This window comes from Cicer arietinum, chromosome 6 (assembly GCF_000331145.2).
Source record: "Cicer arietinum cultivar CDC Frontier isolate Library 1 chromosome 6, Cicar.CDCFrontier_v2.0, whole genome shotgun sequence".
Lineage (NCBI taxonomy): Eukaryota > Viridiplantae > Streptophyta > Magnoliopsida > Fabales > Fabaceae > Cicer > Cicer arietinum.
Genome location: NC_021165.2, coordinates 2,990,229 through 3,016,087, shown reverse-complemented (window position 1 = coordinate 3,016,087; position 25,859 = coordinate 2,990,229). Strand labels below are relative to the sequence as shown.

The window sequence follows — 25,859 nt, the reverse complement described above, 5'->3', positions numbered from 1 at the left end:
TCTTTCCCTCGTCCCTCTTTCTCTCTTTTACATCTCTCTCAAAACAAAGACCCTGAACACCTGAATTGCATTTTGGTGCAAAAATATTACAACTCTCTCATTTCACAAATTCAAGTTAAAAAACGTTCAAATTCAAATTCACATTCACATTCACATTCAAATTCATCATTCGTTGAAACCGAGAGTACCAGATCTTGAAGCACCCTCTTCTTTCCCAGTTCCAGAGTGGGAAAAGGGGAGAAGAGATCGCAATTCTTCGATTCACAATCTTCCAAAAATGTCTCGAATCTTCGAATACTTCGTCGTGTGTGGGATCGGACCGGAGATTCGATCCATTGACGGAACCAAAGGTTACCAAGGCACCGGTTGCATGTATTTTCCTTCTCTTCTCGATCAGTATCCACCTTCAACTCACTCTCTCTACCCTCCTCCACCTCCTCAACTTCCAACAGTATGTACTTCGTCAACTACTAAGATCTCTTCATACGCTTTCGCGTTTTCTACACTCGATTTTTGATGATTTTGAAGTGTTCGAGTTCGTTTCTGTTATTGCGTTTCTGAATTGTTTTCTCTTTTCATAATGATATAATAATGTAAGCGATTGTTGATTTCAGTGTGTTCTACCGGCTGGTGTTGAGTTCCATTCGTCAGGATTTGATCCAAATGATCCTTCCACATTTCCGCGGAGCTATCCGATTGTTTTGACCGGTATGCTTTTCTGTTAACTGCTAGCATTATCTATTCAATTTACCTTAGTTGTTTGTTACTTGCTGTGCCTTTGATTCTGGTGTAAGTATGTTAGGAAGATGGACATTGATTATAGAAGCTTCTTGCATAGATGGTTTAAGTAACTTAATTACCCGTTGAACCTTAGGAACGAAGTCATGGTGTATGGTTATTGTATGATTAGAGACTGTTTTATATTTCTCCATTCTTATACCGAGAACTGTGGTATTAGTTGACAATATGTTTTCAGTTGCGGCTACGGTCGCTGTTACATTTTGGTTCTTGAAATTGCGGAAAATGCAGCCAAATGCGGCTGATGAAGACACAAATATGGTTGGGATGCTGTTATGGAGACTTTCAAAACCTTTATATTGCAGTTGCAATCGCGGTTACGGATTGCAATATAGAACCACTTAACATGTTCGTCATGGTTATAATAATCTAATATTTTGTTCAGGAGATTTCACAATGTATGCATACATCAGTAAACTGCCATAAAGCGTCTTGTTAATGACAGGAATTTTACTGGAGGAAAAGTAGTACAATACAGTTAATAATGAAATGATAAGTGAATTTCCAGTGACAGTCTCTTGGTGTTACTGATTCTTTGGGATAAAGTGATGTTGCTCTTTTTCCAATTTATACATATTAGGAAACTCCCTTAAAAGAAGCCATGAGCAGAGCACCACAGAGAGACTGTGGAAATAGGCATGAACGAAGCAGACCCCGGGGAAAGGAGAGGTTCTTAAAATGGAGGCATTATGCTTTAAAAAAGGGAACTGAGAAACTGTTACACACTGAATGGGTACATACACCTACAACTTATCCACCAGACTATACACTTATTCTAAAGCAAAGTAGCCACCTTATGAGGTTGTGATAACACAAATATGTTGAGAAAGAGTAATTTTTTACCTTCAAATCTGCAAAGTATTTCAACATTTCACATAAAAGTTACATTTTCCTTTTATAATGATGCCCTCACGTTCTTACCATGTTTTCCAAAACATATTTGAGTCATGGTAAGTTTGTTTTGGTAGCTTGTATCATTTATATCGTCTGTTGTGGGTGTTGTTCTGAACATCAGACTGACTTAAAGTTTAATACAGAGGGTGATGGTTCAAAAATCTATGTTAGCTGCATTTCTTTCCGGGATCCTGTTTGTGAAGATATTGCAGAGGCCTACAGGATACAGGCAAATTCCTATGCTGACAAATGCATCTGTCTAGTTTCACGCTCGCCAAGTTTCAGTGTGCTAAGGAGTGCCCTAGAGGAACTGTTTGCGCTGTGTTTCTCCCCAAATGGAAGTAGGTAAGTGTATGTGTACCGTGTTGGAAAAAACATAACCAGCTTGCTTATGGATTCAGCTATTGAGATTGTGACAACCTTTGTGTATGTTCTACACAACAGCAACCAATGTTTTTTGAAAGTTCTATAATACAGTAGCTAATAAAATAATAATCATTTGCACCTCTTTAAAATATTAACACATAACTCAGTTTATTAATTATTCCCTTTTAAAATCAAGATATAGCTAAGTTTTGTTTTAGTTATATGCGCCATGAGTGTGACTAAACGTGCTTCATTAGATTAATCGTGAAAATCCATTATATTGTGTTTCCGTTGCTTTTAATGTTCCCAGCTCTTTAACAATTTCAGCAAGCCATTATGGGATATTATAGCACATATGGTGTCCAATGTACCTTTGCCAACTCCTGGTAAGGAGCGAGTTCTGTTTGCTATTGAGAATTGTCTGCTTTCTGTAGAGGCCCCACCAAACTATGGACTTCCCCATGTTGATGTATGGACTCCTAGAACCCTTTTTGGGGTTTTATTAGCTGTTTGATTCTGCTTCATTAATTAACAGCTGTCCTAAAAATTGCGTGCAGATATCATTCCAGCCTCTGGTGCAGTGTTTGGATGTTGACAACCTAATAAGACTTTTCACGGCAGTGCTGCTTGAGAGGAGGATTTTAATTCGGGCTAACAAGTACCTTTCTTATTTATGACTATTGAAGTAGTTCCAGTGTCACATTGACATCCCCAGTGGCAATGACCTAGTTTCTTTACTTCCATCTAGATCACCATCATAAATATCATGTTAATCACAACTGATATTTTGAAGCCAATAGTAAATTTTACCCTGTATATTTTATAAGTTTCACCTGTATTTTCTCTATGCTTCATACTGATGATATGTGAGAGTTTTGCTCCCATGGATATTTATATTTTCTAGTCCTCTTATATTTATATACTAATCAATTCATTTTGTTATTTAACCACTTATCTGGTAGTTACTTTACCTAAAAAGTGTTTATGACAAGCTTCCAGATGTAGTAAATATCACAGCTGATCATAAGTCTCCCTCAATTTTATCTGAGCTTTTTTGGTAATTTGTCATTTCAACTCAGTCGTAAAATAATTTTTTAGTCTGTATCTTTTGGCAGGTATTCACTTCTAACTCTCGCATCAGAGGCCATTTGTCACCTAATATACCCATTCCGATGGCAGGTATTCAATCCTTTACTTCTGTACGCCAGTTCCCTCCTGTTTTTAATGCAGCACCACTTTTAATGTTGTGATGACTGATTGCTGATGGTCTTCTTTCTAAAAATTCATTGGGTGGACTTACATGTGGGGGGGTAATAGCAGACCCAACCATTTTTTTCTTTGATCATTATATCTAATTGTTTAAGCAAGCCTCCACAAATGGGTAAAATATGCCCCTCCTCCCAAGTAATTTTTGTTTTTGGTATTTATGTGGGTAAGTATCGATTCTTGCAATTTTCTTGTTCTTCCCCTCTATGCATATCATATTTGTTAGTACCTTGTCATACTATTTTCTTAAAATTCTGACACCTTTTGTTTATTTACTTCTAATGTTGATTTTTTCCCTCTCTAGCATGTATACATTCCGTTGCTGTTTTACAGTGGAGTAGATTATATTGATGCTCCTACACCATATATGATGGGGCTCTATTCAGGTGTTGATATCTCTGCTCTGGCAATGGACGGTGTAAGTCATTACTTTTCTTGTTCCACACCACCATTGTTGCAATTCTTAAAAAATGTCCAGTTTCTGACCATGTAATTCACCTTGTAGCTATGTATTTCATATAGTTGTTGAAAACTAGTTGGCTGTAAAAATGTATTCTTCATTTAATAAAAGTTACACTGCCATGGCTAATGATCTCCTATTTGTAATGGAAAACAATGATAATTATGAATGGTTAAAAAGTAATTGTTAGATTCTTATTTTCAAAAGATGACATTGTGCTTTTAGGTTGCTAATTCCCGACCCTGAATGCATAATACTTTGTATTTTATTCTCAAAAGTATCATTTGTCATTTTTTTATTACTCCATTCGTGTCATAATGAGTGTTGATTAAGTTTTTGGACACAAATTAAGAAATGCAATAATTATAAGAGAGAAGTCATTTTACCAAACTACCCATCTTAACTATTGGTGGATTTTTTCCTATTATCAATGCAAAGTATAATAATGTTTTGGAAGTTGTGTGTATAGTAATCATTGAAGAGTAGTATAGGAAAAAATAATTAAAGTTGCATTGTTAATTGTAAATGACATTCATTTTGCGACAACTTTTTTGGCTAAAATGACACTCATTGTGAGATGGAGGGAGTAACAGGATAAAGTCAAGGACTAGTGCCTTTCTATATTCCGTGGCCTGTATCTTCATAATGAGGCCTGACTTTCGAGTTTAGACAAAAGTTATTTGTTGGTGATTTCAAAAAGTAGTGACAGTGACATTTTGTTTTACTTCATATATGGAAAAATCTTGATAAACTAAACTAAATGACTGGCAATAACATATGATAAACAAAGTAGCTTAAAAATCAATTTATTGTTGTCATGTTTACAAATTTAGAAATGCAAAATAGTGGGAATGCCATTCTCTATGTCCTCAACGATTAGATAAATTCTATTTGTTTCAAATGATCGTTTTGCTACGATAAAAAAATGATGTCTTTTAACCTCTTGTAGGTAGTTGTTGTGGACCTTGAGTATAATCGTATCACTACATCAGAGGAAATTCCACCTATTCCTGAGCCAGAACTCAGCTTTTTGCGTGGTGAGATCATGAACTTATTACAGCCCAGTGTAATTGGAATTGATCAAATGAAGGCTGGAATGTATAGTAATAGTGTATCTGAGCATTTCCCTAAATCTGGGGCTAAGCAATGGGGAGACAATCATGACCTGCAGCTAAGGTGATGTTTAGGCGCTAAATTATTCACTACTTTCTATCTTTTATTCTTTTCATTTTGAACGACTCTTGGTAATTTTATTTGAGCAGAGAACTGTGATGTACTATTATTATTGTTGTTGTCGTCGTCGTTATTCAATGAAGTCAATAATGCTTGTATGTTTGAAGATGAATAAGATTTGTCTTATTAATCTATAGTTTGGGAATCGTAGATGTTGAGATTAGACATTCCTTAAATCTTAAGTTATTAGATAGAAATACCTAGCCAGTGGCGGACCTTCTCGGGAGCAGGCAAGGGACACAACATCCCCTATATTTTTTAATTTTTTTTATATATAATAACGATAGATTATCAAAATAATAGTATTAAAATATACTTGAAGGTTTTGAGAAACTGACATTGCATTTCGCTTCTCTCCTCTCCACTTATGTACCTTTCTTCTCTTATATCTTGCTTAATTTGTTCTCCTTCTCTTAAAATTTATACTAATAAAATATAATAAAATTAATACAGCAAACTTTATATATAGATAAACTACCTAATATCGAAAGATAAACTAACTAATCTCGAACACATACTCTAACATCTTAGTTAGCAACTCAACTACTACCTATTAGCAAAGTTTTATATGTTAACCATTGATATATGATATAGTGTGATACTATTTTTTAATTGTGAATTGTTTTAATTAATGTGTTTTTTTTAGAGTAATACGATGTTTAAACATAAGAAAATTGATGTATTTTTCAAGAAGAAAGTTTTCGATCAAGATGAAAATCGTAAAATAGATATATTTTATTTGATTGAAATGTGTGAAGTTATAAAAACTTGTGTGAATTATGTGACTTGTGAAAATTGTAAATCTTATGATAATTGTAATTCTAACTTTTTCAACTTGTCTACTATGTATGAATTGTGTGAAACTCTAAAAAAAACTATACGACTTTTAAGAATTTCAATTATAATATTTTAGTTAATACTCGTCGCTCTCCGGCTCCCCCGATATTTTGTGCAAGATCCGCCACTGTACCTAGCAATGGTTGATATTATAATATCTAAGAATTGTCTTGTAATATCATAGTTGCATCTAGAATATCTTCAACGCATATTTTAGATGATCTCTTAGGAATAGTTTTATGTTTCTTTATTTATCATGGTTTCCTTACGCAATTAAGATTAGGAGTTTTCTTTTTCTATTGATAGGAGTATATATCTCGCTACACTATATACTGTATTCTAGAGTACTAATACTGTATTGACTTGCTGTAATAAGTTTGTTGGTTATTTCGATACAAGCAATTACTGAACTGTTAGTTAAGCCAATTAGAGCTCAAACTGCAGTCTATGAACACAACTAATGTATATAGTGTATTGGATAGTGAAATAAACATAATTTAAATCTTTAGTTTTTTTATCTCTCTCTCCATTATGAAACTCTTTTATGGTATCTAGAGCCTTTGGCAAGCTCACCCATCACCAGTGAATGTAACACTAATAGCCTATGTTCCACTACATTCACGTCAACATTCAGATTCAGTTGTGCCAGAAAAGTTAGATGATAAGACAGATTATTATTACTTTTTACCTTGGCAGCAACGATCCAGCCGGTCCTCAATGGTCATTGATATTAGTTTCTTGTAAACCATCCAATTACGCCATAAAATTTCGAACGAGGTGATTGTGCTTCTGGTAAAATCAATCCGGAATACCTTGTGTGTGAGCTGTAAGACCAACTGTTATTGAGTTGGCTCCAAAGCACTCTTAAAAGTTCATTCTGATGAGCATAATAGGTTGTGTTGGTTGATGGCAATGTTGGAAAAAGATCCAGACATACTTTGATTCCCAAACCAAAGCTAAAGGAGTTTAACGTTGCATTGAGCTTTGCAATATGAATTATGAAGGAAGGTTCTCGTCCACTTTCTGAGTATCTTTTCTGTATTAAGGCATTGGTTATTGGGGATTCAGTGTCACCGCAAGAGCATCCTGGAGTAATTTTACACGGTGCCCAGGGAATAAGAGTCCATCACTACCCTGGTAGTAGAGTCCATCACTACCCTGGTAGTAAGTATATTTGAACCCCACCAAATTGAAGAGGTTGATTAGCTCATGAAGTGCGTGTTTTTTTTGGATAAATCTTGTGAAGTGCGCTTTGAACAATACTGAAAAGAACTGTTGTGAGGAAATGTCTATGCAAATGTCAGTATTCAAACCAAAATACGATTCCTATACAAATGGCCATGCAATTAGGCATGGCAATGGGGTGGGGGAGGGTTTTGCTTCCCCCACCCCCGCACCCGACTATTCGGGGAAAATCCGCACCCGCCCTATTTTTATCAGGTGTGAAATTTAAGTCCTCATTCCCGCCCGCGACGGGGTTTGAGTTTCTCCGTCCGCACCTGCATTCATTCATATATATAGAATAATAAATTTAAAAGTCATATTTATTATAATTAATATAATAAAATAATAATTATTTTACAATAATAAAAATAATAAATATTAAAATAATATTTTATATAGAGAGAAGATTATAATTTTTAATATTGAAAAAAATATTAAATATACATATATATAAAATTTAAAAATGACAATAATATTAGTAGCAGGGCGGGTGGGTGGTGGATATCGACAGCCCCAAACCTGCTGCCGCCTTTGAGTTTTAATTGTGGAGAAAATCCGCACCCGCACCCAATCAAAGCGGGTTTTTTCCGTCCAAATCAGAATGGGTTCAGGTGGGTATCCGCGGGTGTGGATTTTGTTGCCATCCCCACATGCACATCAGGCAAAATTCTGGCAGATATGTTTTTGGTGGTCATGCTCAAGGATTTGGAGGAGGTCTGGTAGATTCCAAGGAAGAGGAAGCTGCAACTCATGCAGTGCCGTGCCTCTGAATATAAAATAGCTTGAGGGGGAGTGTCTGTATATAAAATAACATCTTAGAATATCTTGATATTATGCTAAAATATTTCAGTTTATCTCCTACGATCAGTTTTCAATCTTAGCATATCATAGATCTTCTCTTAGATTAATTTCCATATCTCTTACTATTAATATTTTTTTTCTTCTGATTTCTCTATTTATTAAAAACTGAGTCTATGTATCTCTATAATCAGAGACTATAATTTAGTCTTTTTCATCAAGATACTATAAGTATTGATAAAGTTATTATCAATAATATTTGAAATTCTTATTATTTTCTCTTCTTTTATCTAAAATTCCACAACTTCAACACTAAGTCATAGTTTGTTGTTTAATGATTCGCTCCTGATTTCTGTTAGACTCTCAATGGTCCATCCTCAAAATAGGCATAAAGTATTGAGGTGGACCAATAAAATTTTCATGTGCATTGCAGTCATGTAATAAACCAGACATGTTGGCAGCACAATGAATAGTGTATAGTCTGATGTATTGTCATTGTGCTTTTTGCAGGATGATATTCCTAAAGTTCTTTGCAACATTTTTAAGTGGTTATCGCAATTTCCTAGTATGAATATTTTATTTCTTTTGTCGAAGGTTTGGCTTTCCATCTTCCATATAACAACTTGAAATGAACTTTGCATTTGTTTTTTGGCGTCAGGAAAATAGTGCTACTCATGTCTTCAACACCCAAGCCTTTTTGAAGAAGCGGTCTCGATCTACCAACCAACCGTCAGAGCCCATGGTAATTATTGGTCGTAACATGGATTATATTCTTTGATTAGCAATGATGGAAAATACCAATGTCTTGAATGAACCTTATCATGATTATATTTTTTTGCTGTTATGGTGGTACATCGTGGTCAGATTCTCTTTGCTTGATTTATGAGTGAACCCTAACTATATTTGTTGAGATCTAACACTGACAAGAAATTTCGGCAAAGTAGTCATTATATGGCTTAAGAAATCTTTCCCCCTTGAGCTGACTTAAAAGGGTTGAGTTAGGATAAAGCTCAAATACTAAGATGGTATTAGAACTATTCTAGATCAGTTATTGGATCACCCACATTAGTCCACTTTCTACATGTTAAGGTCCTAGGCACGAGGGGGTGATATTATTTGCATCCTGATTACTCCACATTCCAGATATCCTATCATACACGTGACATAGTGTGTTTAGATCTCACATCGACTAGAGATATGACCAAAATAGCCCTTATAAGGCTTGAGCTAGCTTTTGGGGTCAAGTTAGGCCTAAACCCCAAATTCTAAGAGTATTTTTTATATCATTGTAAACTTTTTCTACCTTTATACTAATTTCAAATTTGTTTTTTACAGATAGCTCAGTTCCTTGACTCGCATGGTTTCATGGATTATTTGGAGAGAGGGGTAGGTTTTGATGAAAACAACAATAATGTTCTTGATAAGCTACAAGATGCAATTGGAAGGGGTCAAAACCTTATGTCAGTTTTTCCTACATCCTTGGTAGAACCTGAGATTTTAACAGTATCAGATTCTGCTGTTGGAATATCAGGTGAAACAAATTATTTTATCTCCAAATTTTCTAGCTGAATGAAATGGTGAATATAAACTAAATTGGATATAGTTATCATTTCTCATGTCTTCAGGATCTGGTGCCAAATACACTTATGATAGATTTCCGTCCAACATCAGAACAGAAGAGCAAGAAGAAAAGAGGAAGCAGATTCTTGCAACCATTAGTAATGCCTTTGAGTACTCAGGAAGACATGCTCCAAGGTAATGCAAGCCAGAAAGGGTTTGATACATCTTTAGTTTATTTGAGAAATTTATACTCTACTCCCCTAAGAGAAGCTCAAATTGTGTTCTCCTCTCCTTTTATTTTAAAATCTACCCTCCCCACCCCTAAGAAGTAAATATGTGGACTTCTTTTTCTACTTGATTCCAAGTATCGTTAACATAACTTTGAACCTCTGCTATTCGATTAAAAATAAATTTATTGGGAAAAGTTTGAAAGCCAATAAAATGAGTATCCGAAATTTCAATTTATCTTCTGGAATCCTAAAATAAATAACAAAGCGTTCAGAATTAGTTGTTAGTGATATTGAAGGTTGTAGAGGAAGGATAAATATTCACTGTGAAGGCTTGTACATAGTCATTAGACCAAAGTGGAATACATGCATACAAATATTTATATACATCTCAGGAGGGGAATGTAGGTTTTAAAATAAAAGATGGGAGGAGTGTAATTTAAGCTTATCTTAGGGGAAGAGTGTGATTTACCTTTTTTTGTTGTTATTGATTCTTACATGCCCTTCTTGGTTAATTTGAAATTATTTATTTTTTAAAGGCAGTCTTTCCCAATGTCCATGTACATAACATGTGACAATTTCTGTTTATAAGAGAAAATAAGGCGTACAGCTTTTGAGTTCATAATATCGAACCTTGTATTCATTATCTAGTGTTCCATGACAAGAAGTCATGTTAGGAACCAAGGGAAGAGAAATGGGGAATTGATAGAAAAATCAAAGGAACTAAACAATTTATTGACTGACAATAAAGAGAAATCTCTTCTCTAAGAGTTTCCCCTAATGACTGAGCCATTGCTCTGTGTACTCAACGCTAATAAATCTGAATGATCCCTCTACCTTTGCATCCTTCTATTTATTATGTAACTAATTATCTCAACTAAATAGATACATAATCTATCTGTTTCCAACTTATATCCCAATCTTTTCCGTTTTATCACCTTGGAATTTATTTGTACGTTTTCTCTCTATCTTACCATTCTTTTCTGTGTTTAGCAGTAAGGATCCTTTAGCAGATAATCTTAGTCCACTCGAGAGAGCTGTAAGTTAACATCCCCTGGATAGTGCTACTTGTGTGCCAATTGATGCAAATGACCCCTAACATTATTAACTTGTGGTTTCAGGCTGAAAGAGAGCTTATGGTGCTGGACATTAAGGTTAAGCTGCAGGTAGCTTCTTTAATGTTTTAAATACGTTCCCTCTGTGTGTGTCTGTGACCATTCTTACAAAAATGTTTTTGTTTTTTCATTCTATTTGTTCCTCTATTTTACTATTATGTGTTTCTTGTCACACAGGGTTTATGGCTGCGGCTTCTTAAACTGGGAGCGACAGATGATCCTCTTTCATCCTTTGAATATGGAACAATACTTGGTATTTTGTTTTAGCAGATCTCATCTTTCTTGCTAATACTTGAGGATCAAATATTTCTTATTTTTACCAGAAAAGTTACTCTATTTAGCAGTCTGAAAAAACTACCAAAATATGACTATGTGGTTGGTTTTGCAGCTTTGATTGAATCTGATGCAGAGGGAATTGGTGGTAGTGGATTTGTTGAATGTATAAGGGAGCATATTCATTCTGTTAGTAACATTATTCAAATAGCACTGATATTTATTTATAATTTCTTTTTCTGGGGTAAGAAAGCTTATGCTGGAACTTTTTATCAGGGTTGGCACTGTCAGCTCACCGAAGAACAGTTTATTGCAGTGAAAGAGCTGGTAAACAAATGCTTAGCCTTTATTTATGTTAATCTTTTTAATTCTGTGTTTCAAAGAAGAAATAATTAGGAATTATTAAATCAGCAAATGTCCTTTATTTATTGCTATAACAATCTTGATATGCAGTCAAGCAAACTTGTGGTTGGTCAACTTATAAACTTAGGAGTCACATCTGTTTGATTATTAATATCCGTATCCACCCTGTTTCATGACTTCCCCTTCCTCCCAGTCACAATAAAGTATCCCAATCACTACTGTGGGATTATTTTCCAATATTGTTATTAGGCTATCTTTCTGGTGCCTCCACAAATCATGGGATTGGATTTTTTGTATTTAGCCTTTGAAAACTGGTGTGCCAACAGTAGTGCAATTTTGTCGCCACGATTCATCATTGAAATCTGTAAATGATCTCTTTTCAAGTACAAATTGATCCAGCTTTCAGAGTACAAAAAATTGTCTTAATTGCATGTTGTATCTTTTTACTGCTGTAGAAGTTTCAATATAATTTCCCTTATTTTGCTTGCAGAAACGTTGTCTTTCAAATTTTTAGTTTGATGTAAATCCAGTTCAATCACTAATACTATTGTTAGTACTTAAGGAAATGACTTGACGTGGTTTCTAAATGAGGCGATGCTTAGAAAAGAGTGACTTATGCCACTTGTCACCTTTGGTAGGACAAAGTCAGAAAACCGTATCAAGTATCAACTGCCAACTTCTAATGCTCTGTTTTCGTTAGAAGGACCCACTAGCGAATAGGTTTAAATTTTGTTTAAACTCGAAGGAGGTAAATTTCTGCAATCAGATTGAGGGAGCCAAATTGTAATATTTATAAAATTAGAGGGACTACAAATATATTTAAGCTTAAATAACTTGTTTCCATGTGGCAAGAGCCAACAGAGTGTAATTTTTATTAAACTAGGTGGACTAAGAATATATTTAAGCCTAAATAACTTGCTTCTATATGGCAAGAGCTAAATGAAAGTCCCACTTTGATTAGAGATATGACTTAGATAGTGCTTATAGGGATTAGGTAGTCCTCACCTAGCTGTTTTTGTGGGGTTGAGTTAGAGTTAAAGCCCAAATTCTAAGATGGTATTTGAGCCTGTCTCAGATCTGTTCTTGGTCCAAGATCTCCTACTATTCCACCAACATTTTTCCATGCTCCAGATCTTGGTTGTCAGGTGGTGTGTTGAAATCTATGTTATTCCACTTGTATTATTAGTCCATGCTTAAGATGCCTAGTCCTAAGCGTAACGAGGTGTGGTGAGAGTCTCACATCGGCTAGAGATATGTCTTAGATAGTCTTTATATGGCTTGGGAAGCTCTCACCGTACTAGTCGGTTTTGTGGCATTGAGTTAGGCTTAAAGTCCAAAATTTAAGGGTAACTTCCCCCTTTAATTGAGTTAATATTTTTTTCTTCAATATTTTTGTTAACTTCCTTGTCTCTTTTCAATTTTTTTTCCAGCTGAAAACAGCTATCAATCGTGCAACATCGCGTAATGACCTCTTGACCATTAGAGATGCTCTTGAAGTTTCTTCTGATATGTATAAGAAAGACAGTAATAATGTGCCGGACTATGTCCAACGTCATCTTATTTCTCTATCTATTTGGGAGGAGCTACGGTATGTCTTATCTGTAATTGTTTCATCATGGTTTTATCATCAGAATTTCATATTGTGCTGGTCATGAAGGAGTGTTTGACGTAGTTCATTCACTTTCCTTGTTGCAGTTTTTGGGAAGGATATTTTGACTATTTAATGGAGCAATCTTCAAACAAGTAAGGATTAGCTTTTCTGCGTACATTGAATTTTTTTTTTTGTTGACTATTCTATTTTTCTTGATAAATACTTCCTCGTTGTTTAACTTCTGGAATATTTCCTATCCTCATGAATATTAACTTATTTTATTCAAAAAAAAGAATGGCAAAAATACACTTATGATCCTTTAAGTTTAGTCAAATTTTTGCTGAAGTCCTTTAAGTTTTATTTATTTATTTTTTTAGATTTGGTTCTTTAAATTACATTATGTCTATACTGTTAGTTATTTGTCTCATTTTCAATAATGATTAGTGCAATTGAAAGCATCTGATCATTAGAAACTCTAACAAATGTTACAACAATATGTTCCTCACACCAATCAAATGTTGTATATGTTCCCCTATCCCGCCCATCTTCAAATGTTGTATATGTTCCTCCATCCCGACCATCTTCAAATGTTGTATATGTTTCTCCATCCCGACCATCTTCAAATGTTGTATATGTTCCTCTATCCTGACCACTTTTTTCACCCTGCATTTTCCCTTCCTTGTCCTGCCAACCCCATGAAAGGGTTTTTCATCCTAGTAATTATGCTTCTTGTTGAAGTTGTGGGATTATAAAAGAGCTTGAATGTTATTGATAATAGCTTTATGTTAACTTGATTATAAAAGATTCAATGTTAATCTCTATTTATAGAGATACATGGGCTCAATCATATATAAATCACAAATCATAATAATAATGAGATATTCTAAGATATCTATATGATTATAAATTGATCATAGGAAATAACTTAAGATATTGTAATATAATATAAAAGATAAGATATTATAAGATATTTTTGAATATTCTAACACTCCCCCTCAAGCTAAATATTACTAAGCTATAGCTTACTAAGCTTTAGGTTGTTACAAGAAAACAATATATTATTCGGTAAAATAAAAAAGCAACGTAGGGATGCAAGTGAAGTCGGAGAGAATTGCTATAAAGATAGTCTAGACCGATAGCTTGAATGATTATTAGCCTGAGAGAAATTCATGACAAACAATCGAACAATGAAAGGTATGTCATTTTAAAAAACTGCATTTAGAAGTTTCAAACCAATAATATTGGAGACCCAAATATTTAAACTTGAATTTGCTTCAAGGAGAAAGATGCGTGGTTCAGAGAGAGAAAGACAAGACTAGTACATCTGAGACAAAGATGAGGCTAGTGCATCTGGAACAAATGGCCATGCTAAAGTGTGATTTATGAAAAAAAAAAAGACACCTTAGAATGACCATCAATAGAAAAAGAAGTCATCACTAATATAATTCATTTGTGGAAAAAGAGATACCACCGGAATGATCAATGGTGGGCATAAAAGCCATTGATAAAACTTGTTAGTAAGAAATGAATTGCATGACAAAAACCAAAGAAGAAGCAGCGCTACTAAAACAAAAATGAAGCCATGATCAATCAAGTAAAGACGAAAGATGCGTCCAAAATGGAGAACTAGGGGCTCTTTGAATTTGAGCGCACATATCTGTGACTCGAAACTGAAAAAATGATGGCATAGCTGGAATGAGAAGGCTGGGGCGAGTGCAACGAGAAAGGACGCGTCGTAAACAACTGTCAAATGCGTTGTCATGTAGGTGCTTGTGACGGCGTTTGGTGATACACTTTGGGGTGTGGGATGATCTAGAGAAGACGATGCTATTGAAGTGGTTGTTCGCTGAAAGCAATGGTTGCGGCGACAATAGCGAACTGAACGAAAAATATCATATCAGAATAGATAAACTATTATTATTTTCCCAATCTTTTGGGAACTTGAAAGCAAAATAGTGGTGAGACAATTCAAGAAGAATCGAAATTGGTTTTACATACCATGTTGAAGTTGTTGGATTTAGATAAAAGGTGGAGAGAAAATAATAAGAGTTTGAATGTTATTGATAATAGTTTTATGCTAACTTGATTACCAAAGACTCAATATTAATCTCTATTTATAGAGATATATGGACTCAATCATAAATAAATCACAAATCATAATAATAATGAGAGATATTCTAAGACATCTCTATGATTATAAATTGATTCCAGAAACTAATTCAATATACTCTAATATAATACAAAAGATATTAGAAGATATTTTCTAATATTCTAACACTTTTAGATGAGAATTTCAACATCAATTACATATGTATATATGTATATATGTGTTGTAAATAAGTAGTTATGGCTTCATAGTATTAGAGTATAGGTTTACTTGAGTGTTTACTTCCATTCTTGTTATTTTATTAGGCAATATATTCTGATAGATTGGACTGATACTTTAATAGATAGTATCATGTAAATATAGTATATAGTGTAATGTTAATATTTGTATTCAATATGTATAAAATGCCGGTCTGATGTGTAAAATACACAGATTCTGCCCCATGCTTTCTTGTTTTTTCTCTTTCTCATTCTCAATACTAGTCTCTCCTTTCTGAACGAGTATCCAAGCATCCAAATATTTTAACTAAGCTGAATAAAATTCAATGTGCCTATAATTTTATAATCTATATTATATTGTTCTTTACACTATTGTTTTTGAATTTGTATTCTTGTCAGGTCAGCCAACTATGCATCTCTGGTGACTGCACAGCTTGTTGTGTTGGCTTCACACATGGTATTGCTTTGGTTGTTATGTGCTTGAATTCTATATTATCTTTTGTATTGTAATTTAAGTTGAGTACTTGAGTTATATATTTTTGTGCTAAATACTGAGCCTCGTTTGCTTCGATTAAGGCTGGGCTTGGACTTCCCGATAATGATGCTTGGTACATGATCGAAACAATTGCAGAGAGGAACAGTATCGGATCCAAACAATTTGTAAGTTAATTCTATTTTTCACTGCACATTTCTTTTTGAAGTTTGAAATATGGTAAAGGAAACCATTTTGGTCTTTTTACCGCAAAAACATAAAAATGGGGAGTTGTCTCTGGAGTAAACATGTTCTTTAAAGTTACAAGATACTGTAATTTTGGATCTAGTGAAGAGCTTTTGCGGGTATAGAGATTAGAGACAGACATATCGGGCTTCATGAAATTTTAAATCTTTTATCTAAGAAAATGAAATTCATTTTTTGCTTACATGCTATTGAGACTTGTTAATAATTAACATTTATTCCTTCTTTCCATTATTGTTCTTTCCTCTTATAAAACTTCCATTACCAAAATTCAGGGATCACAATACTATTTCCGTTTGTACATATGTTTACTTTACAATTCCTTGTAAATAGACAGTAAAATTGTTTCGTCCTGCGCTATAGGATTTTTGAAGAGTAGGAAAATGGAAAACAAAGAATCAATGAACAGGAAAAGAAATCTCCAATAACTTTTTTATTTCTTTGGAACAAACTTTGCCAAGGGAGAGAATCCGTTATGCAATTGAGAAGTCAGTTATATTACAAAAGAATCAAGACATCCCTCTACTATCGCTACTTTCTTGCTGTTAAACATTGTTATAAGCTGGGCTAAAATGATTTAGTCCACTTCAAAAGTATTAGAAAAATAAATAATCTAGGGACTTATCATTATCAAACCAATACCCACGTCTGCCTAATGAAGTGTCTGTCTATTTTAATTGTTTTGTCTAGTCATTCTTAACTTAATTTTGAGTAATGTTGATAGTCCATTAATTGTCACAATACAAGTTCATAGGATCTTGATACTTTGCCTTAAATTTATAACAATTTTAATACTTTAACAAACTCTTTATAGAGGGACGCCAATTAAATACTTTATCTAGTATGTTGTGGATTCGCAAGTAATAAAAATGATAAGAAAAACATTAGTTTAAGTTCCTACATAAAATAATAGTGAAGGCAACTTGATTAAAATCACAAATGTCGGTAAACTCAAAATTCTATGCTAAAAAAGAATTACAGAATCTACATCTGTTGTTTCTATTTGCATCCTTGTTCAATTTTTCATTATATAGTTGGTCTTAATGATAACATATCAGTTGTTAGTGATCACTATTGTCTTGATTTTATGCAACTGAAGATTTGAGCTCAGTAGCTCACGGCAAGAATTATTACTGATCTGTTCCTTGTGTGATTGATTCAGATAAAAATTAGAGGATTCTTGTCTCATATCCAACAACTACGTAATGGATACTGGGGGTTCACGTCAATGAAGGCACAATCGGCGCTATCACTTGCATTGCCATCTCCACATTCAAAAAATGCCAAAGATGAGGACCAGCAACCAACTGAGGCAACTGGTGTTGGTAGAAACTGGGTTCAAAGTATGTTCAGCAGAAATACAACATCTAGGTCCAGCTCATTTAGTCGCGTTCGTAGATGGACATCTGACGGAGGCAATTCAGGTACTTGTTATAATATTGTCTATAAGTACAATTGTGTCTCCTTGACTCCTGAATAAACTGCTAGTTCACTTTGCTCTACTTCCATACAACTTTAGCCACAAATGAGAATGGGACACCTCGCAAACAAGATCTATCAACTGGGGGGCAGAAGAAGCTTCAAACCAATGTTCGCATACTTAGGGGTCATAATGGTGCCATCACTGCTCTCCACTGTGTTACAAAGAGAGAAGTGTGGGATTTGGTGGGTGACCGTGAAGATGCTGGTTTCTTTATTAGTGGAAGCACAGACTGCTCAGTAAGTGTCTTTATTTTTGATATGGAGTCACTTTGTATCTAAAACAAGGCGTGATGTGCATAAATTTTTTGTGAATATGCAGGTTAAGATATGGGACCCAAGTCTTCGTGGTTCTGAACTCAGGGCAACTTTAAAAGGGCATACAAGGTTCTCTCTCTCTCTCTAAATTTCTTGTATGGTTGTTAACATCTTTGAATAAGTAGTTATGTGCAATCTTGCTTCATTTTTAATATAGGACTGTCCGTGCCATAAGTTCAGATAGGGGGAAGGTGGTGTCAGGATCTGATGATCATTCTGTTTTGGTGTGGGATAAGCAGACAACTCAACTTTTAGAAGAGCTTAAAGGCCATGAAGGACCGGTATTATTTATTTTAAAAATATTGTCTTGTTCTGCAGTAAACAGTTTAGACATATTAAGAATCTTTTAAAAATATACACAGTGGATGATTGAATCTTAATTTAGAAAACCAACTGTGTAGGTCAGCTGTGTACGCACGCTCTCAGGCGAACGTGTGCTAACTGCATCCCATGATGGCACTGTGAAGATGTGGGATGTAAGAACTGATAGATGTGTTGCAACTGTTGGTCGTTGCTCTAGTGCTGTTTTATGCATGGAATATGATGACAATGTGGGAATCTTGGCCGCGGCTGGAAGAGACGTGTATGATACCACAAAAAATACAACTTTTTTTTTTTGCGATTTAGATATTTGTCATACATTAATTGTCTAGAGTCTAAAGTTTAATCCGGTGCTCGCACCACAGGGTTGCCAACATGTGGGACATTCGTGCTAGTAAGCAGATGCATAAACTTTCAGGACATACACAATGGATAAGGTAAACAAGAATTATATTTCTACTTCTCTTCTACTGTATGTGTTCACAAATGTAAACATATATCTAATATTTAATTCTATATAAAATGCAGGTCACTAAGAATGGTTGGTGACACTGTTATTACTGGTAGTGATGATTGGACGGCAAGAATATGGTCTGTTTCACGAGGAACATGTGATGCTGTCCTAGCATGCCATGCAGGGCCAATTTTATGTGTTGAATATTCGTCGTTAGATAGAGGAATAATAACAGGTATGTATCTCCAAATCTTGGCTGTGCTGTTATTTGATTATCATTATTTTGTCAGTTTTTGAAGAGTTGTTCGAAGGGAATTTAGTTGTTGTGTTTTACCTTGCTGAAATGTTAAATTTCCATTGCAGGGTCAACGGATGGCCTGCTGCGATTTTGGGAAAATGATGATGGTATGATAGCCTCATTGATGTTGCGAGTTATTTTTTGGAAAATTATAGCTGTTTAATGTCACAGTTTGACCAAGAAGCACCAACATGTTAAAGAGTACTCCCTTATTGTAGCTTTACCCTGCAGTTATTCATATAACTACACCTATCATTGTAAAATATTCTGACTGTACGGCTACTTCGTATAAGTGGTGTCTTAATCTTGAAAATTTAAAAAAAGAAATTCTATATAGAAATACATAGGAAGGCTGTGTGTCTCGTGCAATTATGTTTCAGAGGTCATGTTATACCCATAGTTATGCTGTGCAAAGTCGGAAGGAATATGAGGTCACCTAGTAACATTATACTGGTTGAATGTGCAGGAGGTATAAGGTGTGCGAAAAATGTAACAGTTCACAACGCTGCCATATTATCAATTAATGCTGGGGAGCACTGGTTAGGTATTGGAGCTGCTGATAATTCTCTTTCTCTCTTTCATCGCCCTCAAGAGAGACTTGGTAGTTTTTCTGGCCCCGGGTCCAAGATGGCTGGGTGGCAGCTTTATAGAACACCACAAAAAACAGTTGCCATGGTATGTGTTTTTTTGGCTGTCATATAATTTTCAAATATTTTTTACTGTATATAATTTTGAATTGTATGCATATATTTTTGTTGAATATAAAGAGTATTTAGAGACATATTGTGAATAACCCGTGTGTTTCAACTACACAGCGGAATTTCTTTATATAGACAAAGGGTATTAAACAACCCTAATTTACAGTAATACTAACGAGACAGAATACTTACACCCATCTACTATAATATAATATTTACATTATAATATTTAACACTCCCCCTCAAGCTGGAGCATATAAATCAAATGCACCTAGTTTGTTACATATATAACTAATTCTAGGACCTCGCAATGCCTTAGTAAACACATTTGCTAGCTGATCATTGGAATTGACAAAGTTAGTGATGATGTCACCCGATTCGATCTTTTCTCTAACAAAATGGCAGTCAATCTCAATATGCTTGGTCCTCTCATGAAAAACAGGATTCGAGGCAATGTGCAATGCAGCTTGATTATCACATATTAGTGTCATTGTGCTGGCCTCTTCAAATTGAAGTTCTTTCAATAACTGTTTCAACCAGATGAGTTCACATGTTACTGGTGCCATGGCCCTGTATTCTGCCTCAGCGCTGGATCTTGCAACAACATTTTGTTTCTTATTCTTCCAAGATATTAAATTTCCTCCAACAAGTACACAATACCCGAAAGTTGATCGTCTATCTATGGGTGAGCCTGCCCAATCGGCATCTGAGTAGCCAATTATTTGAGTATGTCCTCTATCTTCATAAATGAGACCTTTTCCAGGTGCACTTTTGATGTATTTAAGAATCCAAATTACAACATCCATATGTTCTCGGCAAGGAGAATTTAAGAACTGACTTACCACACTGACAACAAAGGAAATGTCAGGACGAGTGACTGTGAGTTAGTTTAATTTTCCAACCAATCTCCTATATCTTCCTGAATTTGATAGAGGCTCCCCCTGATTGGGTAGGAGTTTGACATTTGGGTCCATAGGAGTATCAACTGACTTGGCATTTAATAGGCCTGTTTCTTCAAGAATGTCCATAGCATATTTTCTTTGTGAAATTACAAGGCCATCTTTGGATTGGGATACTTCAATACCCAAAAAATGACGGAGTTTACCAAGGTCTTTAGTCTGAAATTTATTTGAGAGATGTTGTTTTAACTGGAGTATTCCTTGCTGATCACTTCCAGTTATAACAATGTCATCCACGTAAACAATAAGATAGATGCACCCTTGGGCTGAGTGGTGATAAAATACAGAGTGATCGGCTTCACTACGGATCATACCAAACTCTTGTACTACCGAGCTGAATCTGCCAAACCAAGCTCTAGGAGACTGTTTAAGACCATAAAGGGACCTGTGTAGCCGACAAACCATGTTGGAAGACTCCCCTTGAGCAACAAACCCTGGTGGTTGCTCCATATAAACTTCCTCTTCAAGATTGCCGTGCAAAAAAATATTTTTAATGTCAAGTTGATGGAGAGGCCAATGTCGAATTGCTGCAATGGAGAAAAACAGTCTGACAGATGCCATTTTGGCAACAAGTGAGAATGTGTCGCTGTAATCCAACCCAAAAATCTGAGTATATCCCTTGGCTACCAAACGAGCCTTAAATCGATCAATCTTACCATCAGGACCAACCTTCACTGTATAAAGCCAACGACACCCGACTAACGACTTCCCACGAGGTAAATGAACCAATTCCCAAGTACCACTGCTTTGTAGAGCACACATCTCATCAAGCATTGCTTGCCTCCATTCACGGTGGGATAATGCTTCACCTGTAGTTTTAGGAATAGAAACAGAAGACAAGGTGGACAAGCAAGTGTAATGTAAAGGAGAAAGACGATGATAACACAAATCAATATAATGATGAGATGGATTACGGGTGGTGCAAATATCCTTATGAAGAGCAACGGGAAGGTCAGGCTCAGGTGGCAGGGCCGGATCCGAAGGTGGCGTCGGAGGAGAGTCTGTAATGGGAACAGGAACAGGCACAACAGAGGGTAAGCGACGACGCTGATATGTTTGTAGTGGTCGAGGAGGTTGAGGGGCATACTCGGCAGATTCGATAGGAATATGAGTGGGTGGAAGAGGTATAACTACTTGAGGAGGTTCGGGAGTAATGTCCTTATAGGGCTCAGTAGCTATATGGGTAGGTTTAAAATATTGTACAGACTCGAAAAAGGTAACATCGGCTGATGTAACGTAGTGGTGTAGTGTCGAAGAATAACAACGATAGCCCTTTTGGGACCGATGATAACCGAGAAAGACACACTTGAGTGACCGAGCTGACAATTTGTCCAAACCAGGAGATAAATTGTGGACAAAACATGTGGACCCAAAGACACGAGGTGGTAGTGGGTGAAGAGGAGTATGGGGAAAGAGGACCGAATGGGGGATATTGCCATCAAGGACAGAAGATGGCATACGGTTAATAAGGTAGCACGCCGTTAAGACTGCATCCCCCCAAAAACGGAATGGAACATTGCCATGGAGAAGCAAGGTTCGTGTGGTTTCAATGAGATGCCGATTTTTGCGTTCGGCTACCCCGTTTTGTTGAGGTGTATGAGGACATGAGGTTTGGTGTAAAATCCGTTGGAAAGCCATAAAATTTTGAAATTGATGAGACAAATATTCTCGAGCATTATCACTTCTTAAGGTACGAATGGAAACTCCAAATTGGGTTTTAATTTCTTTATAAAATTGCTCAAAGATGGAAAACAATTCAGTTCTATTTTTCATTAAAAATAACCACGTACAACGAGAATAGTCATCAATAAAAGTAACAAAATACTTAGACTCTAAAGTAGACACAGTACGAGAGGGACCCCAAACATCAGAGTGAACTAAAGCAAAAGGAGATGATACTCTTTTATTGACTCGATCGGGAAAATTACTACGGGTGTGTTTCCCTAACTGACACGACTCACAATGTAAAGTAGATAACTTAGACAAACTAGGCACCAGTTTTTGTAGTTTGGTAAGACTTGGGTGTCCTAGCTGAGCATGGATAGTATGAGGGGACTCTGTGGCAGAGCACGTCTTGGAAGATGTAGAAAGGTAATAGAGGCCTTGACTCACATCCGACGTCAATCGTCCGTCCCGAATTCCGGTCCTGCAAGGTAACATTATCATTAGTGAAAGTAATAATACAATTATGAGACCGAGTCAATTGACTAACTGAAAGTAAATTAAAGGGGCATCCAGGTACATAGAGAACAGATGCAACTGAGATGGAAGGGAGGATGTGGACAGTGCCAACTCCTTGAGACCGAGTTTGAGTACCATTGGCAGAAGTTATAGTAGGTAAAAAACCAGATGTAGAGAGTGAAGAAAAGAGACCTTTATTACCAGTAACATGATCAGACGCACCAGAATCAAGAACCCAAGGGCCGAGAGAAGATGAGTGAGAGAGGTAAACGGATGAGTTACTAGTATGTGCAACCGAAGTAGGAGAACTAGAGTTCGGATGACTCTGAACCCATCGGAGAAAATCTTCATAGTTTGCTGGGGAGCCTTGTGGAGATGGTGTAGTCTGAATAGTTGCAGAAGGATCAAGTTGAGTTGCATTTATCGAAGGCGAAGGCTTACCATGCAACTTCCAACAACGATCAATAGTGTGTCCAACCCGATGACAATGCTCACACTTGAGACGAGGCTTAGAGTTGGATGGTCCTCCACGAGAACGATGTTGATTATGTCCCTGAGATGCAAGGGCAGCAGTGTCACCCGGAATGGAAGTAATAGACTGCTCAACTGGATGTTTTGCTGGTACTCGAAGGAGGATCGTTGAAGTAGTAGACATATCCGGAACAGTAACAGACCCCAAAATTTGATCACGGGTTGCAGAGTACTCCTGGGGTAGGCCATAGAGTGCAAGAAGCATGAAGAAGGTGCTGCGTTGATCCAACTCCTTCTTCTGTACAGTTGGATTACTTGCAGCAGGAGGGAGAAACTCATTAAAGTCATGAAGTGCACTATGAACGGTGCCAAGATATGCAGAAATAGAGCCATCGAGTGACTTCGGAGTAATGATATTCAACAAGCGGTGACAAACTCCATAGAGACGATGTGTGTCGTTAGTATAGAGTGTCTTTGCTTGACTCCAAACCGATTCACACGTGAGATGCAGACGGAAAATCGGTTTAACATCTGGATGAAGTGTAGACTTAATGACACTACACAACTGAGCATCGATCTGACTCCATTTGGATGTTTCAGTCACACTCACCTTTTCAGGGTTTTGGGTGAGATGATCCTCGTAACCTTGACCACGTAGCCACAGTTTGATGTCGGCAGCCCAACTATCATAATTTGATCCATTCAATTTTTCAACAGAGAGAGGAGAAGTGATGTAGTTGGTGAAGATGCTCTTTGTTTCAGACTAGGACGCCATGGTCAGCACAGATTGTCAGAAAACGCGTCGGAACTGGGAAAACAAGGGCCGTTTGAATTGGAACTCGTATATCCGTAACTCGAAACTGAAAACTGAGGGCAGATATGGAAGCAGGGGGCCAAGGCGAGTGCAGTGGAAGAAGCGGCACCGTGAACGGCCGCCGGACGCGCCGTCACGCGCGGTGGCAGTGGCGGCACGTGGATCTCACGCGCGGGGTGTGCAGGCGGCGCGTGAGCAGGTTTCTGAAGGCGCGGCGGAAGGGTTTGGCTGATCTGGGGTGTACGGCGCTGATGAAGTGGTCGTTCGTCGAGAAAACTCGACAGAAACGGTGACAGCAGTGACGGTAGAGCGTGAACGGCTGAACAAAAATTGAGGAATCAGCGTATCAACGGCAGAGGGGGGGCAAATCGGAGTTGAGAACACGGTTTGCCGAAAAAATATTCACCGGAGACAGTGAGTCGACCGGGTAGTTGACGATTAGGGTTGTCTCTCAGTTGGCTCTAGATACCATGTTGAATATAAAGAGTATTGAGAGACATATTGTGAATAACCCGTGTGTTTCAACTACACAGCGGAATTTCTTTATATAGACAAAGGATATTAAACAACCCTAATTTACAGTAATACTAACGGGCCAGAATACTTACAGCCCATCTACTATAATATAATATTTACATTATAATATTTAACAATTTCTTTTCCATACCCCGAAATTGTTATGGTTCAAGTTGTAGTTTTTTCCCTGGTAAATTTTTGAGATATAGTTTTTTTATGGTATTATTTACCTCCAAGATTAACGTGTATGAACATAGACAAATTTCTACATGCCTGATGTAAGTATATCATCGTCACATAATCCTTACTTCCCTTCCTTCTATTTCTTGGGATGTTCCTTGAGATTGTTGAAGTTACTTAAGTAACTTATTTATACTGTTGTATTGAAGTTACAAAAACCAAATATCTTTCAATCTCTATATGAAATCATGCCTTGTAGTGACAATTTATATGGCTCATTAAAAGTTAGAAAAATGCTATATGGTATGACACCTTTTTGCCCACAAATGTCACAAATGCACACTTGTCAATCTTTGAAGGAAACAAAGAACGGTTCAGTATGCACTTTGATGGAAATCATGGGGTAATGGCCAATAAGATCCTTAGAAAGTCTGTTGTAACTTGAGAACAAATTTTTGCCAGATAATAGTATAAATGGCTGGGGAATGTTATCATATGTCTGTTTGACTTTTCTCTCCATTATCATTGGTTAATTTCCCGGGTTGACTTTGCCAGTTTTATAACGTGCAGGTAAGATGTATCGCATCAGACCTGGAGAGGAAAAGGATATGCAGCGGTGGTCGTAATGGGCTTCTAAGACTATGGGATGCAACCATCAACATTTGAATGATATATGCATGTTCACGTTTGTAATAATGTTAGTGAAAAGCAAGGCACATAAGGAAGGGTGTGGTTCTCTTCCCTATTTTTGTTTATTTCCTGGTGAAGTATATAATGTGCAAGATATCTCATGAGTCTACTAAGCTTGAAACCCAAGTTTGGCTGTGATAATCTCTCCCACAAACACTCATATTATTCTGTGGTTAGAGGTTCCTGTATCCTGAATGTACATACTACGACAAAGAACAATTTTTGTTAGTGTGGATAATTAGATTGTGCACAGGGTTAATCCCAATTGATTTTGCAATGTATGTTATGGTTACTTTTACTTTTGCATACAGGGAATTGATTTTCAATATCAATTTCAGTACGAATTAGTGAGTGGTATTATGTTATTGTAGATAAGATGATTTCTGTTTGAAAAATGAATGTGCAAGTTTTGTA

At 36.3% G+C, this 25,859-nt stretch overlaps 1 protein-coding gene across 6 annotated transcripts; it reads left to right on the top strand.

Moving 5' to 3' along the window:
- The first annotated feature begins 6 nt into the window (after positions 1-6).
- Positions 7-25,859, top strand: LOC101507359 (DENN domain and WD repeat-containing protein SCD1). Of its 6 annotated transcripts, none has more exons than XM_004512806.4 (31): positions 7-451; positions 615-708; positions 1,836-2,037; positions 2,386-2,527; positions 2,616-2,716; positions 3,174-3,237; positions 3,629-3,742; positions 4,734-4,960; positions 8,387-8,441; positions 8,535-8,618; positions 9,212-9,407; positions 9,502-9,631; positions 10,660-10,702; positions 10,785-10,829; positions 10,956-11,031; positions 11,167-11,240; positions 11,328-11,378; positions 12,845-13,002; positions 13,110-13,157; positions 15,730-15,787; positions 15,907-15,990; positions 17,229-17,490; positions 17,586-17,785; positions 17,868-17,932; positions 18,021-18,144; positions 18,265-18,446; positions 18,550-18,621; positions 18,713-18,873; positions 19,002-19,043; positions 19,403-19,611; positions 25,326-25,859. In XM_004512806.4, the coding sequence occupies exons 1-31, from the start codon at positions 278-280 to the stop codon at positions 25,419-25,421; spliced, it is 3,633 nt and encodes a 1,210-aa protein (XP_004512863.1). In that variant the 5' UTR covers positions 7-277; the 3' UTR covers positions 25,422-25,859. The 6 variants fall into 6 exon arrangements, 5 of the variants coding, with proteins under 5 accessions (XP_004512863.1, XP_004512862.1, XP_073225794.1 ...); XM_004512805.4 differs by having other exon boundaries at positions 10,657-10,702; XM_012719286.3 differs by lacking the exons at positions 7-451; positions 615-708 and adding an exon at positions 1,379-1,531 and having other exon boundaries at positions 10,657-10,702.